The sequence below is a fragment of the Falco naumanni genome, chromosome 2, assembly GCF_017639655.2.
Source record: "Falco naumanni isolate bFalNau1 chromosome 2, bFalNau1.pat, whole genome shotgun sequence".
Taxonomy (NCBI): Eukaryota; Metazoa; Chordata; class Aves; order Falconiformes; family Falconidae; genus Falco; species Falco naumanni.
Window position 1 is genome coordinate 103,743,130 of NC_054055.1, and position 18,856 is coordinate 103,761,985.

Consider the following 18,856-nt stretch of genomic DNA (forward strand, 5'->3'; position numbering starts at 1 on the left):
CAGAATGTGTATTTGCTCAGGTACCCTGAAGTGACTTCCAGCACCAACTATGCCTGTGCTTTCTCCCCATAATGGACTCAACATATTTGTGCATATCCGTAACCTTAGTTTTCCAAAGTTTGAATTTTCTGTGGTTATTTATCTTTCATTGTCCTCCCTGGAAGCCCCATATCATTCAGCTCAATAGCTGATTTGTTAGAACGCTAGCAAAAAATGTATTTCTGGGTCGGTGGCTAAAAATAGCAAGAGTTTTCCCACAAAAACAAATTATTTCTATGTTAAGCTTTACACAGCAGCATTTAGTTAGATTTTGTATGCTTAAATACTGACGTGATACTGCCCAGGTAAACTGCCTGATAAGCAGTTAAGACCTCTTCCACCCAAGGACATTGGGTTTTAAAGCATTTGGCTATCCTTATAATTATATATACACACACACACACTCTCCTCAGCTTTTTGGGTTTTTTTTCCTGGTGGTTCTTTTTTTCATCACATGCTTCTTACGGTCTTTACTAAGCCATCAGTGTTGCCGCTTTGTTACCTCTATAAAATATTTTTATAATCATTTAAATGTCATAAATAGCTCAATAAGTCCATTGACCTATTTGTTGGAGCAAGGTGATGTATTCTGTTTATGTGGGGAATCAGCTGATGTCACAGAATCACAGCATGGCTGCGATTGAAAGGGGCCTCTGGAGGTCATCTGATCCAAGCCCCCTGCTCAGACAGGGCCATGCAGAGCCAATTGCCAGTGCTCAGTCACCCTCACAGTAAAAGAGCATTTCCTGATGTTCAGATGAAACCTCCTGTGTTTCAGTTTGTGCCCTCTGCCTCTGGTTCTGTTGCTCGGCACCAGTGAAAAGAGCCTGGCTGCATCCTCTTTGCACTCTCCCTTGAAGTATTTATACACGTTGATGAGATACCGTGCAAGCCTTCTCCAGGCTGAGCAGTACCAGCTTTCTCAGCCTTTTCTCATAGAAGAGATGCTCCAGTCCCTTCATCATCTTTATGGCGTTCGTTGGACTCTCCGGTATGTCTGTGTGTCTCTTGTACTGGGGAACCCAGAACTGGACGCAGGACTCCAGGTGTGGCCTCACCAGTGCTGAGTAGAGGAGAAGGATCACCTCCCTCCACCTGCTGGCAATGCTTTGTCCGATGCAAGCCAGGATACCATTAGCTTTCTTTGCAGCAAGGGATGTTAATGGCTCATGTTCAGCTTGGTGTCCACCAGGACCCCCAGGTCAGCCCCCAGCACATACCAGTGCATGAGGTGATTGTTCTCCAGGTGCAGGACTTTGCACTTCTTGTTGAACTAACTGCCCTGCCTTAGTGTGTTATATTTTAATAGGCAAAGGTAGTTGCCAGCTGGAGTAACAGTTGCGTGTTGTGAGGCTTTGTAAATTCCGCATGCCATTCAGGAGCTTGGAGGAGCTGAAGAACCTCAGTTACTTCTTGTTGGAGGCTCAGCTGCTCTGTCTGCTAGTAAAATATGTCCTTTGCCGCAGCTTCAGAGAAAAAGAAAAAAAAATCCTGGAAATAGATCCAACATTTTCCTCTTCTAAGCATCTCTTATTTTCTGTCCAGATTATTTAACTGTCATAGAAAATTAGGCAGAGAATAGTAGATGATTGAAATAGATATAAATGCACTTCAGTGACATTGATGTTCTCAAATGCTTTCATTAGTAGCATACTATATCCTCCCCATCTTTTGTAGCTAATGGTCTATTGTGCTTTGTCATGGGCGCTAATGTTCTTCGGAGAAGATGTGAATCCTGATTTTTGTGTGCACAAGCCCTCTTTTAATCTCATAAATACTGTGAACATAACTTCAGTCAGTAAAAGAGCCAGCTTCCTCCAGATCTTACAGATATTGTGAAAAGGATAGATGGCTTCACGTGACTTTGGATTGGGGTGGCATTTTTGTCAGGGAAAGATATGGGACATCTTGTTTTCCATCTGCTTTTCAGAAATTTCATCAGAATAAAAAGGTCTTACGAAGTTTACTGAGAGAGTATTTTTCCTGTGGTTTGAAAAGCACTCCTCTATTTGACTTGTACCTGTAAGGAAATCTGGTCTTGTGCTCCAAGTGTTAGAACTTGAAAACCAGGGATTTCTGATAATAATTATTGACTTGTAGATGATAAACAAAGTAACTTTCTGTTTTTCTGGGCATCTGCTATTTCACTGGGTATTTAAATCTTTCATTCTAAACACTTCATCCTTTAGCAGGGGAGGTTTAAAGGTGTTGTTCTGTCTTGAAGACCGTTGTTTCTACTGGTAGAGAGGCTACAGTTGTATGAAAACATTGACTACATAGGAGTGAGTGTATTACTTTAAATCAGTATATTGGATATGTTTGATTTTTAAAAAGCATCCTAGGGCAGGATTATGTCACAGTGACAGATTTGTTCATAAAAAACTCTTTGAGTTGATTTCCAGCTCTCTTGTGTCTTTGGCGCAAGTGAAAAGAAAAGCTGAAGCATTCATTTTTTGACAAGATACAGGTAAAGCATGTGATGGTATTTAATTATTTTTTTTAAGTCTGATTTTACTTTTTTATGAAGTGGCTTGGTTTCTCTTGGCCTTGCTTTTTGTATTTCCTGATGATTGCTTCTACCATGAAAGGAACTAAGTTAGTTCATCACGTGCTAAATGCGTTCTTTGATTGGATGGATAGCAAAAGTCTGAAAACGTCTTGCAGTTGTCCAGTTCAGAGATGTGATCTGAGACTAGGTTAGCTTAATAGAGCTTGGCTTTCTGGATGTGTAGCTTCCGTTCAGGTGGGGAGGCACTGGCTTGGTGGAATATTGCCCACTTAAAGAAATGTCGTTATGCTTACTTATGGAAAATGTTCTTGATGCACTGAATGTATGTGTAATTTAATTCATGAATACATCATCTTCCTATCGTCTTAAATTTATTTTGTCAGTGTCCACAAGTACTGAAGCAGTGCAGACACTCCCAACAACAGCTTCCACTTCATACCTGCAGTTGAACGATGGATTTTCTTTTCCATTTACTTGGTTTGGAAACAGTGGTGTCATTCTGTGTGATTCACTCCAAGATCAGGTTCCTAATAGGGAGTATTATATTGTGAAAGAAGCAAAGTAATTATCTTAATTCTTACATGCTAGCAAACCAAGTGTCCAGTGAGAACCAGTTACAGACTGTCTGCACAACCTGTGTTTTATAGCTTCATATATTATCTATTACAGAGCTAGTGTGTCAGTCAGTTGTTCCCAGAGCAGTCTCTGGAATTGTTATCCAGGGCATTCAATCACTGAAGTCTGAAGTGCATTGCTGTGTATCCTGAGGAGGGGAGGGCTAAATATGCCTCTAATGCCAATGATGTACCAAGTTTTGGGTTACTCAAGCATAAGTTTCTCTTCAGATGGTGCAGAGTGAAAAATCACAGGTGCTCATTATGGCCAAGAGTATCTGACATGTTCTTGCTAGGCAAGCTCTTACTATTGGGATAAAAACGGAAAAGAATTACTGAGGATATGTGATTTTACAGAACAGCAGGATTGATGGAAGTGTTGCAGTAATCTCCTAACAGTCAGTTCCATTGCGCATGGGATTACAAATGAAGCAATCTTTCATCAGCACAGCTTCCTCCTGCTGTGTGATTCTCATATGCCCAATTTAATTGAAAAATGCATTTTCCTGAATAGTGCTACCTAGGCGGGGTTCCAGTCCTTTCACTGTTCTGCTTCCTTCTATTAGATCATGCACATGAAAAACGGCATAAAAGCCATCAGAATAGGTCATATCCCAGTTAATGGATATATTTGTTAAATTTAATAAATGCGTCTCTTTAGACTATTTGGACAACCCAGGATGCAGTTGACCTATGAAGTGCTAAAACTGCCTTTAATAAATAGTCAAAATATTTTTTGTTTGGAGCAGATGCTGCATAATTCAGTTTTGCTTAATTCTGTTTTAAATTATTAAAAGTGAGTCACATAAAAAATGCTCTTTTGACCAAGAGAATGAGGTGCAACAAATTATGTTCAGAGCTGCCTCCAAGTTCAGTACACATCAAAAATTGTTGTGGGATTCATACTTGGACCTTTAGAAGCATTTATAGAAAACAATGGGTAACTGGCTTACTTCAGATGTTAGAAAGTGGTACGAGTTCTAGGTTCTACTGCAGTTTTGAGTTTTACTGTGTACTGTAAAATTGGCAAATAAATCTGATCATTGTATCATTAAATAAGACCAATAAATAACTTATAAATAAATAAAGTACATAATTATTTCAGAAAATAAGAGTAAAAATCCTTAGCAGTTTTTCATATAAATGTTTTTTTACAGGACAATTTCACTTACAAGCCTTATAACCTGCTTATTTAGGATGGAAATGTACTTGGCTCTTTCTACTTCACAGAAGACTGAGAGGGAATAATGAATGCTGATTCATCTGGCAGAATTGTCAGTGACGATTGAGGGAGGCTGTTTATTTGTTTTAATTTAGGCTCTTCAACCTATTTTGAAGCACTTAATGATATGTTAATTTGGAATTAATTGTGGAGTTAAATTTAAACCTGGGGAATTTGTCACAGTGCCTCATGGATCAGGATGATGACATGCAAGGGATGTTCTTGGTTATGGTATAGACTCCCCAAGCATTTTTTAATGTTGCCTGGTCTGCCTGCCATCCTCTTACCTGGAGAGGAACTTTCCACATGCTGAAGCTGAGAGATGCCGATCTTGAAAACATTGGGCTCAGTGTACAAAAACCCTGTGTTTCATCCAGTATTTTTACCCAAAAGAGTGCCGTAACATGGCAGTAGGATCTTTCTGCATTCTAATCCAGAGCTTTTGAGGCTGTGAATGTTTAATTATTTCTCTGAGACAATATTATTAATTTAACCAAATTGAATTGGGATGGGGGAGCGGGGGTGTGAGAAGAAGGGAAGGAGACCACAGAAATGGGCAAAAGGGCATTAAGTTGTGTAAGGGGAGAGCAAGGTCTTTCATTTCTATTTAATAACTTTTTCAGAGATAACATAAGCTTCTGGGTTTGGACTTAGTTCATCCCACGAACTTCCTTTAATACTACTTAGAACTGAGGGGGCAATGCAGTCATTAATCAGATGACTGGCTGTTAAATATTAAATAAATTATAAATGTACACATATCTATAGCCAAATATTGATATTTAATTTTAGTTAATAACTGATCTGTGTAGCTGTCAGGTAGCTAAGCATCTGTAGTAACTGTAATATTCTTTCACTTAAGGTAAAAAGTGTCTTAGCAGCCTTCATACAAAATCAGACAAAATTCCAAGACCTTGAGTTCATAGTGGGCTGTAAAAATGGGAGAGTGGAAATTCTTATGAACATTTGTTCAAAGCTCTCTGCAATTGCATAGCTGTGTACAAAACTAAATGTGCATTGAAGTCCATCACTAACGAAAAAGCCACTTAAGTCATATTTAAAGTAATCATTACATGGTAATAAATGCTTTCCTGAATTGGATCTTCCAAGCTTTCCATGCTTTGAACACTGTTCACTACCAAAAGACTTGTCATAACATGATGTACTTGCAAAAGGACAAATGTTCTCTATAGAAGTTAAACATCTCTGAGGTTTTTTTCAATTTAAGACAAATACTCTGCCAGGAAAATCTTAACTGAAACATTATTACATGTACCTTGCTTAGAAGTGGAGACTCACTTGAATTGTTTTTATGATGTGATTTGGGACACATTGAAATCCACACAGCTGAAAAAGAGGCAGCATGAAATGATAAAGTGATAAAGTTGGGATTTTTTTAAAATAATTAGAAGCATGTTCTTTTTAGTATGGTTCTAAATATTGTAGCTATTCTTAAGTTCAGAGGTGTATTTCTTCTGAAGTTGGGTTCTTAGGCAAGAAGGTATTGTCTAAGGCTACGGGATGGTTATTCTCTTACTAACTTTTTCTTAGGTCATCTGGTTCATAACACCTTAAATGTTCATTTTCTGAGAACTCGAAAAAGAAAGTCTTTTCACCTTATTGAACAAGATTTTCATACACACAAGAAATTTCTGAAATCTGAAAAACTACTGTTGCTACTTACTCTTGCCCTAGTGGTGATGTCTCTAAAGGACAGAAAATAAGAACTGTAAAGTACCCTTTTCCTTGGTTCTTGTGCTTTCATTCTCAGTTTAACCCAGTGAGACACGTTGCACTGTAAAAGTTTCCAGATAAGGAGCCCTGTGGTGTGATTTCACAGACTGACCACAAGAGAAGAAAGCTTAAATCTAGTGGGGAGGTCGCATTTCTCTGTCAGTATGGATCTGAGCACTGCAGGTTGGGCTCATTACCAGTATTCCATAGTAATGATTGAGCATATTGCTTTTCTGTCATCATCTTCAAAGCATACAGGCAACAAAACCACTCTTACACCTTCCAGTAGGCAGGTCGCTTTCAATAAAGTTCTCATCAGAGTTGCTCTCTAAATTGTATTTGACTTGACTATACAAATGAATTAGTTCAACACTAAATACCACATAATTGTGTTTTGCAGCTGATAATGTTGTAATTTTGACACCTAGTAATATGTAACTTTATAATCTTATAATGCTTTATTCAGCAAAACCCCTTAGAATGATAATATGTTTGAAATTCAATGGAGTTAACTCTTTGTGGTAAGGCACAGACCTCAGCGTGATTAAATTTAAGCATCTATTTGAAATGTCCTCCGACTTGGACAGAGTCTGGAAGTATTTGCTGGCATATTCTCTTTCACCTCAGAAGAGGAACTCCTGCTTGATGCAGTAAGTTACATGTATGGAACCCACAGGATATAAAAGTGACTTAACGACCTTTCTGATTCTGTAAAATTTGCATTCATTGCAGGTACAGAAAGCCCTTTGAACCATAGGGTTTACCTCTCTAAAAGCCTCACTTGTGCTACTAAGAATTTGTATTTTGAAGTTCCCTACTTAAACACTTACTTACAACACGTCTCAGTAGAAGTGACTTGTGGGTTAATGAAGTCACTTTCTGAATGTGAAATACATCTGTACATTTGCATCAAGTTTGTGGAGATGCTGCTAGCATAACTGTGGGTTACAAGTTACTGGCAGTTTATGTAAGACCTCTTACATAAATGCAGCTGTACAGGTAAATGATGTTTTGGTTTTGTTTTAAACTATTCACCAAGGCAAAGCCTTTAAGGAGGTCCTGTTTTCATATTTACTAGTTTGGGGGAGTTTTGATTCATACAGCTGACAAGATGCAGGCATTCAAATTCAGTTACAATCTGGTTGCATTCTGCCAGTGCAGCTCCTCTAGGCACACGCTTGTGTTGAATGTTACGAACTGTGACATACTGAATTAGGCCATAAAGTAGGCGTGCAACTGAAAGCTGCATCTAAACGTGTTACTTGTTATCACATGCACCGTAATAAATGATTGTGCAAATGTTCTTGGTGAATCCTAATTGTGACATACAGTATTGGTGTGATTTAAACCGTCTTCAAACTGGTATAAGATACTATGTGCGCAGATGCAAATGAAGCCATCACTGTGACTCATGCACTCTTAGTTTCTGCCATTAAGAAGAATAGGGAGGTTGCTGACACTTTAATTTTGTTATTTTGAAAGCACATACTCAAAAGCAAGAGTAATTTTGGGAAAAACACATGTTCAGACTGAATGGTCACTGATAAGATGATGAATATGGGACAATAAGACTCTGCATTTGTACCAACTTATTTGAGCTGGTTCCCAAACCTGTCTTTGTTGAATCAATATATATTCTATAATGTAGATTTTGTTTTACAAAGGAAGTTTGGTGTTGGGTCAAAACTATGGCATGTAATTTGGTGGTGTCTTAATTAGTATTTAGAAGAGGTGGTTTGGGTACATTTTGTTTCTAATCTGGTTCAAGACCTTAAATAGCTTTTTAGAACTTCCAAAATTACAATTGTCAATTTTAAGCAGCTTTTCAAGTAATTTCAAAAGTCTTGCACATAATAGTGATTGCAGAGCTTTTCATCTAGTAGATGGGCTCTTTGAAAAGAAAATACAACAAACAAATGTTAGAATTACTTTTGGAAATTTTACATAATGAACTAAATAAAAATGATGGTTTGAAAGATAACTAAGGCTTTGCTGGCATTCCAGGGCAGCAAGTGGAGCTGTTCCACATGAAATTACTGTCATTATAGCTATGCCAGTTAAGGGCTAGGGTAAGTATGCCCCAGAGTCCAACATGGGAAACAATGTTGTGCGCCAATAAGAAGTAGATGAAGTTACAAAATAGCTTGAGTGTTGCCACTCTGAGTCCATCATCTCTGTTGGGATTTGTCAGGGTATGTACAGTGCTCTTTGCAAAGCTGTGCCAGTACAAGTGTGGTCCAGGGCCATTGTGGATGAATGGCTTCTAACAATCCAGTGTCCACCAGAAGATTTTGTAATAAATTTTATTTCTTTTCCTCTGTTCCTCCTTTGCTTTTGGTGCCATATGTCTCTTCATGGGATAAGAGAATGGGCTTGAAAGGAGGCTGTAGTGGTATTACCCTTCTATCTAGTTCCCCAACGATAGTTTCATTTCAGTTTTTCTAGATGCTGTTGTGAAGTAGTAATGACCCATGGGCAAGTGTCTTCAGTGAGTCCAAGAATGAGTGAAACTTGCTTAGGGATGATGATAAGTCTGAGGAGCTTTTTATTGAAGTACCAGACGTGAGCCTGTCTCTCATCCTGAGAAAGAAGGGATTTGTGTCCCTGAAGGAAAAGCGGCAATTGTGTGCCCTCACACCAGATCCAGAGCTGCTGGGAGGTTTGAGGTCCCAGCTGAGCGTGGATTGTTCCCAAGGTCATGTCTGCTTTTGAGCACATGTTCTTGGAGGGACAGAAAGTTTTGACATCCTTCTTATTCTTCTCAGTGGCAGGTCTTAGCAGCACACTACAAGAAGATAATGAGCTGAGCAATAAAAAGTTTATTATGGGAAGACTGACATGGAGGTTTTGTCCTGTTGGTTTGATAGGAGATGAAATTTTGAAGAGCAGCCTAGAATCTCTGTTTTCAGCACCTAATAATGAAGATATTCACCACACAAAGAATACCTGTGAAACAGTCTTGAATGCACATCCTAGTCTTGAGCTGTGTCTGCACTCCCAGCTTTTTTAGGGAATTGTCTTTGCAGGGTGGGGGAATTGAGTTGGCAACGGTGGAAAAGGGAGGGAACGCTGTATCGATGGGCAACAGCGGGGCTGTATGGCTTTCCATTAGCGTAACTGATGGTTCAAGTAGCCATCAATACTCAGAACAAAATCAACACCAAAAAATTGATCTTGGACTTTGCCAGCTAGTGTCGATAACTGGGAAATCCTAGGGCAAAGTTTTTTAGCAGTTCAGAGATTGAAACAATTGTTTGCAAATCATTTACTCAATGCAGACACAGCTGCCTCAGTCTGATGGACTCCAGCACAGTTCCTAAGCCAGACACTTCTAATTTCTCACTGTCATTCAGTGTCTGATTCATCATGTCAGATGGGCTTGATTGATTTTGGCCATTGTTTCTCTGCTTGTAAAATGGATGTGATCATAATCTCTTGGTTGTAATATCTGTCTGCCTTGCTTGAGCTATTGTGTGGGTTAGTTAATGTCCGTGCTGTGCAGCGCAGCTGAATGGGAAACAATGGAGCCTGCAAGCGCTGGCGACGACGTGCTCCCAGTTGGGTAGTGTTGAGAGAGAGACTTTGTGTATATGTCCCTCCCAGCCTCTAGGGAGTTGGATTAATTACGATATCGTGATGGGAGTTGGGTGCCCCTCTCTGTCAGCCTGGCAGGCCCAGCCGTGCCTGCACCGTGGCCTCCTGCTGAGCGCTGTGCCAGCCCTGGTGCCGCTCCTCCGCTGCTGGAACTCAGGTCTTTCTCCCTCTGTTCCTTCCCCTCCATACACCATTTTTCCCTTTCTGAGGGCAGGAGCTCTCTGCAGGTAACAGAGTGCATTGGCAGCAGGGAATGGACAGGAGTTGCGGAGGATTGGCACCACGCAGAGGAAAGGGGCGACTGGGGCACAGCACCCCCAGCGCCGCTCCCCGCTGCCGCGGCATGGCTGCAGCTCTCTGCCGCTGCCCCACACAGTCCTCTGGGGACAGGGAGGTCAGCCGGAGCGAGAGGAGCTGCACCCCAAACCCCCTTCTGATTCCTGGGTCCAAAAGGCTTGCAGGCAGGAAGATGTTTGGTGGTAGCATAAATATGCACTTTTCCTGTAGCGTGTGGTGACTTGGTATTACAACGTGCTGACCTGGTATCACTCGTCGCTCTTGGCAAGGCACCTGGACACCAGACTTCTCACTCAGACCGCTAACATCCAGCTCCTTTTTTGTAAAATCTCTTTGTCCCTAGCTAATGAAAATTAACGTCTGTCATGTGGCTAGAATGTGTGCTCAGAACATTGAGGTGCTTCACCTTTCTCTTCTCTAATACAAGGAGACACTTGAATTTGATAAAGGATTAGTGTAAGTGCAGTGGGGAGACAAAAATTGGACTTGCCTTCCATGCTGAAAATTGAGTAGGTACCTTACAAAATAATATTGGTTTCAATAAAACAAACACGAAGAGAAAAACAATTCAGTGTTACACTTCCTATACTGTCGTAGTAAGTCATTCTAATGAAAAAATTAAATCACAGAATGAAATTTTGTATACACATTAGGCTTACTGTCTACTAAAGCAATGGTTGTTTAAACAGGAAAATTTGTTTTGAAACATCATTTTACAAGATTCAGGCCCCCTGTTTGCCTAGTGCTGAGGTTGCAACTTTGTTTCGTTTTGGTGTTCTGAATTTTGTGTAGTATTAGGGTGGCAGAGAGTTGTGTCAAATATCTCAAGGTGGTCTTTAAGCAGAGTCCTACTGCATCATCACTGGTCACGGCACTGACACAGTGCCAGCTGTAATGTGTATGAGTCGGTGAGGATTCTCACGGAGAGCTGCTGCATGGTGGCAGTGTACGTCTGTGGTGGTACGGCACAGTATAAGGTTGGGAAGGAAATAACATTCAAAAGATTTTACTGAGGGCTCTGAAGCTCTGCTGCGTATAGAAATTGAGGTGCCTTTTCTCACTGATGATACCGGGAAATAAGTGAGCCCCTATGGAGTGACATGAAGAGTCTAGCAGTAGAGTGGTGATTCCTGACCCTGAATTGCTACAGGGTTCAGATGTGGATGTGAAGCAGTGACAGTCAGGGGGTCATTAACCAAGTGGAGGGAAGCCAGCCTTAATAAAAGCTTTTGTATTATCAGCTGTCACGTGTTGTGTGCTTATGTGTGCAAGCACTTGCACTCTAGTAATGTAACTTTTACAGTCTTTAATTCTGAACTATTTAGCTCTGCTTACTAATTACATTGGAGTATTATTAGCAGTTTTTTATCTTCTTCATTGAGATTGCTTGCTTGCTTGCTTGAATGTGCTCTTTTGCACCATGTTCCCTCAAAGTACTTGCAAATCATGTGTTGCTCCTACAGAAAAAAAAACCGGCAGTGATCAGGAGTAGATTAACTTCGATGTGAGAAGGGAGCTGGAATAATCAAGCACACACAAAACCTCCAAGTTTATTTTTAACACTGAGTTGGACAGTCTATCCTATACACCTGATGGAGCTGAAAAGTGCTTTGATTGTTCTCGCCTTGCTTCAAGTAAAAAAACCAACCCCACCCACCCCCCCCCAAAAAAAACCCAAAAAACAAAAAACACCAAAACCCAACCTAGACAATACAGCACAGTTTTAGGTCCTGGTTGCTTGTAAAATAATTTGCCTACAGATGTCTATTACTACTTAAGATTTTAAGCAAAGAACTACTTTGGTGTTTTGGTGAAGTTATATAGGTTAAAAGAGTGAATATTTCTTCAGATTCATTGTGTTACGGTAAGCCAAATTTAATACAGTAACTGCTGTGGTGATTTAGGAGCTGTGATGAGCTTTGATAGCAAGCATTTACGAGGAAGGGGAAATAACGAAGACATTCCTTCCTGTGGGCCTCTTGCCTGTTGACTTATGGCAACGTGTTGAGTTGAAGGGAATTGATTTGTGCTTCCTTTAAAAGTGGTGGGGAAGAGTCCAGGGAGTTGTAAAGTGCAGACCTGTGATCTCTTTGTGGTGGAAATGTGGGTAGGAAACAGTATTGAACAAGTCTGGTTGATGTTTCAAGCCTGATTTAGCTGCAGTACTTATCACAGAGTTCTGACTATTCCGAGCCTTTATTTTTTTGTCATAAGAAAACAGAATCTCGTAATAGAGCATTATTACTTTAAGAGTGTTGGAAACAGGTTCTCAGAAATGCAGGCTCTTTGAGATAATCTCTGTGTTGAAATTTCCTTGCAGATGAATTACTTCAGAAAGAGCAAAACTATTCTGACGATGTTTTGGCCAACATGATCAGCGAACCCAGAATCAGCTATGGAAATGATGCCCTTATGCCTTCATTGACGGAAACCAAGACCACAGTTGAACTTCTTCCAGTGGATGGAGAGTTCAGCCTAGATGACCTTCAGCCATGGCATCCCTTTGGTGTTGATTCTGTTCCAGCCAATACTGAAAATGAAGGTATGTACACTAGGGGGAGAAACCACAGAATATTCTGAGTTCAGCTTTGTGGTTTCTCTTCGCTTTGTTCCCTGAAAATTGACATCTTTCTGATACAAGCAGGATAGAGGTTCTCAAATGTAAGTTTAGAACTGCTCTGCTATGTCAGCTGTGTCTCTTTGGAACAGAAAATCCTGGCTAAAATTTGGAATTTAGACACACAGTAAATTTTAGTGTTGAGGTTACTTTCCTTTAAAAACAAATCAAACTAGATTCCAGCAAATAATGAGTGGCAGTCTCACGAAATACGTAACTGTGAGCTAAGGGAGACAGTAAGTTGTTAGATTTGTGCCATGATGAAAGGAGTGTTTTAGTTAAGAAAAATTTTTATATTTACTGGCATGAAAATTATTACAGATCCAGCACAATCCTAGCATGAGAGTTGATTCTATTCCTCCATACACACTGGTTGTCTGAAATGTACTGCGGAAATGTTCCTGCATACTCAGCAATGCAAATGGCTAGTGAAAACTTTTCCTGAGGAGTATTTTATGTTGCTCATGGACTAATTTATTGAAGTAACTGTATACTATTTTAATAATTTATGTATAACCTGGAACTGGTAGTTTACTTAGGTGCCAGAGCAAATTAATCAGAAACCTGAGGGACTTCAATCATGTTATTTAAGTTCCTCCTGTTGTTTTTGGTTTTCTCTATCAGTTCAACTCCACTGTCATTACTGCTGAGTTAATCACATTAGTGAAAGTTTGTTACTGCAAAGCTACGGTAGATTCACAGAGGCTGGAGCTATAAATGTCTTTTTTCAGGAAAATTTGTGATTTGCAGCTAAACTGCGCAGACATTATCATCCTCCAGAATTCTTTTGAAACCACTGGCTTAGGCTGTACCTGCTCTCAGAATGAGTTTTGAGACCAGCCTTACGCAGTTAGTCTCGCTCCAGCAGTGTGGTGACTGTGGGCAACTGAGTGCTTGGGGGATGTCCATGGGTCTGCCAGGTCTGGGGTGTTGGTGCCAGGTGAAAGCAGAATGATTTGTGATCAGAGGGGGTCATCCCCAGGAGTCAGAGAAGGCTAAGATCAGGGGAGGGAAAAGATCTGAGCAAAGGTCAGCAAATCAGCGAGGCAGAAGTGTGCCAGATTTGAGGGGGGAGAGGAGAGGCTGGTCCGGAGTGGGGCTAAAATCAAATGGCCGGGGAGTCAGCACTGCAAGTAGGGACCAAGTGGAAGCGCAGAGAGAGCTGGAGCAAACTCAACGGACTAGCTGGCAGCAAGAGCCAGAGGACAGGACGTGGTGACAAGACTCCAGATGTGTCTGGAGGGCACTTGCAGCCAAGTGACTTCTGGAGTGGCAGGGAGCAGCTGGCTGGGTTGCATCAGGTGCTGGGGAGCAGTACTGAGGCTGGCCGGGCGGGCAGGCTGGACTTCACTTCCCCGGGGGTGAGCTGCAGCTCACCATAGCGCGGTCAAGGCTGTCTGCCAGGGGCAGGCCACAGCCCAGCTGGTGGTGTCTGTCCTGCAGGAATTTTCCAGTACAGCTCTCGCTGCACTTCTTCCCGTAGCTGAGGCATACAGGACATGAATTTCTATACCCACTGTTGGCTTTCATGAAACTTGGGCGGAATTAATTACTTTTGAAGTCTGTCCCGTAGCTTTCAAAATGTACTGATTGCAGTCACCAAGTTCAGAAGTTATTGGGTATACAGGTGCACCCAGACATACCCACAATTTAATCACACAAGCCTTTTTTTCCTTCGGAAACCTGGCTAAGCCCAGAATTTAACAAAGAAAGGTACATACTTCAATGTAACACTGCATTGCCATGGCCAAATGTATTGAGCATTGTTCTCCTTTAAAATATATGGCAGCAACTAAGAAACAAAAACTCTCCTGCCTGTTTAATTATGTTTTATGTTTAATTATGAATCCTGTGTATTTTAATGCTCTACATGCTTTGTTGCAGCACTTACTAATGTTTACTGTGGGGACATCTTTTTAACTTTCATGCCTTCAAGTTTTTGGGGTTTAGGGATTATTTTTTTTTCTATCAGGATTGTATTTGTCATGAAGTTACTGCGGCAAACAATTCTGTTAGGCCAACCATTATTAGCATTTAAGTTTGCACAGTTAGAAATAGAAATTACTTGATGACTTCAACCTCTTCAAGTCCTTCTTGTTTCCCCTTACACTTCTCTGTCATCTACCCAAACCACAATGTTGTTAATGTGATCACGCCTGCAATACCTTCTTTCCCTCCTCTAGATACCCTCTCTGTACCTTTGCCCATAGTATCAAAGGGAAATTTCACAGCCTCATCCTTTTCCTTTGTGTTTGTCTCCCACCTCTTTGTTCCCAAAACCCAGGACTAACTGTGCTATTTGTTCTCACTCCCCATGCCTGTTTTCTTCTGTGGCTGTGATCTAATCCCAGGCTTTGTCTAAGTTGCTTCCAAAAAAGTGTGTCTGTCTTGCTATAATATGCTTTGGAAGTAGCAAGAACAACAACTGACACAATTTTCTCCTCTTTTTTCCTCTCCCTTTCCACTGATTTTTTTTTTTTTTGTTTTAAATAGCCTGTTTTGCACACCATACGTTCCCCTTTTGCGGGGAGGTTTTTATATTTTATGTGGTACTAAGTAAGTCATTGCTGTTTCTTAACAAAAAAACCTTGATCAAAAAAGGTGTAAGTTCAAAAATCATGTGCTAGAGAAACCTCAAATACTGAGAGTGACTAACCGTTGCAGTATTGGTGATGGTCAGCATCTCTTGCTGCTGGGAGGTGCTGAACATGCCAGCAGAAGTCAGGGAACTGAACATCTCAGCTCCCATTTACTTGGGTGAGGGCTGAGGATACTCGGCACCGTTGAGAAAATCACAGCCTGTTCCGTGTGAATGGCCTGGTGTCTGGGAAATCTGCTGAGTGAGCAGTCCAGCAGATCTAACAGATCTGACTACCTGAGGAGTTTCAGATGGCATGCAAGTTACGAGTTCACTTGTTGATAGTGGTTTGGTCTAGTTTGAAAGCTGAAGTCAACTTTTCTGAAACTTGCTGAGCACAAATCCAGAGTGGTAACAGCTCGGCATATGCAGGTGAGTTTCTAGGTAGAGTGAGAGTCTTGACTTCCTCACTGCAAAGAACTGTTGCGCTGTATAAGCGATAGTTTTCTCCAGTCCTGAGCAGCCACACCAGGTAAATAATTTACCTCATTGCAAATTTACACTACTGTCAAACCAAATTTCTAATGAAACCATTGACGTCTGAGAGGCAACTGACCAGATCCTGGAGCTGGCTGGGTTGGGACCTGGGATCCCACCCCTTCTGGCATAATCACAGCGAGGGGACTTGTTTTTAATTAATCATTCGGGGAACACTTAAACCAAAACGTGATTGTGGAAAAAGTGGAAGGAAATGCAGCTGTTAAGTTTCAAAGTTTCTTAGTTTCAAAGTATCCATTATTCTGCATACAAGCAATGAAGTTAAAATACTACAAAAAATACCTTAAATTTGTTATTAGTTCCCATGCCTGTTTTCTTCCATGGCCATGATCTAATGCCAGGTTTCACCCAGAGATATTAGTGCTGTGTTAGATTGGTGCATTTCTATATACTCGCAAGGTTTCATAACTCCATTTCAGATTTTCCCAATCTAAACTGCATGTTTAGGTAAAAGGATCGGGTTTATGCAAACAGTTTATTTTACTAAAATTGATTTTTCTGATGAATGAGTGAGAAATAGTCTAAAAATAAAAAGACCTTGAAACTCTAGTTTGGCTTCTTGTTGTTTCCCTGAGGTAGTTTCCCTGTAAATATCCACAGAAATGAATCCAAACACCAGGTAATACACTACACAACTTGCATGACTGAACGTATGTCTGGTGAATTGTGATACTAATTAGGTTAACAAAAAATGCTGTCTAAGGACACTGCAGGAGGCACCACCAAACTGTCAGGAAATTGTATTTTAACAATGAAAAACACACCTTCAGAGGTAGGGGCAAAACCCCAACAGCTGTGAAGCTTTGACACTGCCAAGGTCCGTGGGCATTTTGCCAGTGCCTAACTGGGTTTAGTGTTCTACCCTTTGTATTTTACCATGTAGTTACAGTTAGCCTTAGCAACAAAGTATTGATCTAAAGTGAGATTTTTGTGAATGGTCTGTGTTAGACTTGGCCAGTTGTTCCCTTCCACACTGTTCTTGGTAGGTGAGCATCACATAGCTCTCCTCACCTGCTGATTTGTACCAGCTTTTGAGCTTTTTGATTCACCTTTCTTTTATTTCTGAAAAGAGAAGTAGCCACATTCCCTCATGCTCTTCTGAGATGTGTTAGCGTTAGATACAAGGTGCAGTGTATAGTCTGTATGAAGCTGGAGTTGTCAGTGTAAGCAGATACCTACCAATTGAGTTTCATGAGGCTATTTGGAAAATAAATTTTCAGTCTTAATTCTGTGTACTTCCATGCACACGGAGGTGTGTTCAAGCGAAGTATGATTCTGTAGTATCAAAATGAATGCAGTTTTTATGATAATACACAGTATGTCTTAAAGAGTTTTGATTAGAAGTGCTGTAATAGGTTTAAACATCTCCCCTCAATATCAGCTCTTGTGGGGTGGGGTGGTCCAGTGGGGCAGGCAGTGAAGAAACCCACAGACAAGATTTTCAGAGATAAGTGCTGTTTGTGCATACATCGATACCAGGGTAAGAGTAAGCAGGTTTTAAAACGCAACTGAAATTCAAAAGGTGGCAGCTCAGGGCTGTCCAGAAAGCAGCCTTTCTTGTATCGTGCTGCCTGGGACGTGCTGTGCTTAGGCACATGCAATCACAATCTGCTTTGGAAAACCGTGGGCTCTGAACTTTTGCTTCCAGTATTTGGCCTGCAACTGGTTTGTGACCTTGAGCAGGTCATTTCACTTTCATGTCAGTTGGCAAACAGCACTGGCACATTTTGGTTTTCCCCTCCCTGTACAGTGCTTCCAAAACCAGAGACGACAGGAAAAAATATTCATTATTAATACTTTCACCTAACCCCACAAATACTGCTTTACCCTGAGGTCAGGTCCATGCTACTATACAACAGAAACTTCATCCTTTTTTCCCTTCACCTACTCCAATTTTTATTGCTACCCACAACCTGCTCTCTCAGTTCTCCATAGCTGTGGGCATGTAGGATTACCGAGCAAGAGGGAAATAAAACCCCTCAGGCTTCTAGGGAGGATCCAGGGACCAGGACAACGGGGGAGGGTCCTGCAGGAGCAGTTTGAGTAATGTTGGTCCTTTGTTGTTTCTTCTCTTCAGTCCTTTCCACTAAGAATTACTGCTGACCTACCTGAGGGTTGGTGCTGACGATATTGGAAAACCTAGCAGAAGACGTAAATAGGAAAATATTCAAAACTGCAGCTTTTAGTTAACGATGGAAATTGGGGTTTGTATAGTGCTGTGTAAGGAAAGCAATTACATGGTCTGCTAGTGCCATTGTGAACTGCTGTGAAGGAAAGCGGTTTGATGGCTTGTCTCTGCAGCACCAGACCAGCAAGCTCTGAAAATTTTTCCCTGCTGGAAACACAAGCAAGTCAGATGTGCCGATGCACTTCTAGTCTGCGGCTACTATAAAGCTGACTTACTGGTATTCTTGTAGAGGCAGGAGCTATTGCAGTCCTCTCCTGTATGCAAGGGCAGGGATGCCGTGTGATCTCTTACTACTTTCAAGCATGGTAGGCTGGTTGGCAAATCCACAGGAACGCTAAGCAAGTGACACAGACTTCCTGAGAAGATGGGCAGTTCTGTTGCTTTAGTCAGCCGTATCATCAGGTTTGTGTGATTTTTCTGATGAAACGGCGAGCAGTTCTTTGTGATTGAAAACAGTGGGTTTGTCAGATTTCCTGTGTTATTGTAGTTCGCTCGGTGCTGATTAGAAGGTTCGTACTTTAATCTAGAAATGCAAATGAATGAGAACATCTTATTTTAAAAATTCTGAATTCTAAGGTACAATGTAATATTTTTATGTCAGAATTTAGTTTCTTTCTGACACTGGCACTTGGGTAGGTAAGGAAGGCAACGGTATTGTGGCAAAAGAGAGAAACAACAAAAAAAGAGGGGGAGGAATCTGAATTTTTAATGAATTTTTCCGTATGTTTGGACTTACCTGAGGCAGTAAATAATGACTGAAACAGCTCTTAGGGTTTTGCATATCAGGTTTTTCTGTGAATGCCAGCTCCATCAGTCTTAGGTCTCAGATGATAAAGCCTTTGTGTGGTAATACAAGAGTTTTGTAAAACTGTACAGCACCCAAGTGAGTAGAAAGTAGTGTTTCTC

General features: G+C 40.9%; 1 protein-coding gene and 1 long non-coding RNA gene across 5 annotated transcripts in view; one reads left to right on the forward strand and one right to left on the reverse strand.

The window, feature by feature from the left end:
* Window positions 1–18,856, forward strand: part of LOC121083016 (amyloid beta precursor protein) — a 229,415-nt gene that overhangs the window by 186,230 nt on the left and 24,329 nt on the right. For all 4 annotated transcript variants that reach the window (XM_040582851.1, XM_040582852.1, XM_040582854.1 and 1 more), the window contains one exon: window positions 12,330–12,551. In XM_040582851.1, the coding sequence (XP_040438785.1) occupies window positions 12,330–12,551 (222 nt within the window). The remainder of the gene's footprint in view (window positions 1–12,329; window positions 12,552–18,856) is intronic.
* LOC121083017 lies at window positions 10,606–17,637 on the reverse strand. The gene is made up of 3 exons (XR_005826217.1): window positions 15,283–17,637; window positions 14,348–14,397; window positions 10,606–11,466 (listed from the first exon to the last, which is right to left on the reverse strand). It is a non-coding gene; the product is annotated as an uncharacterized LOC121083017 (long non-coding RNA).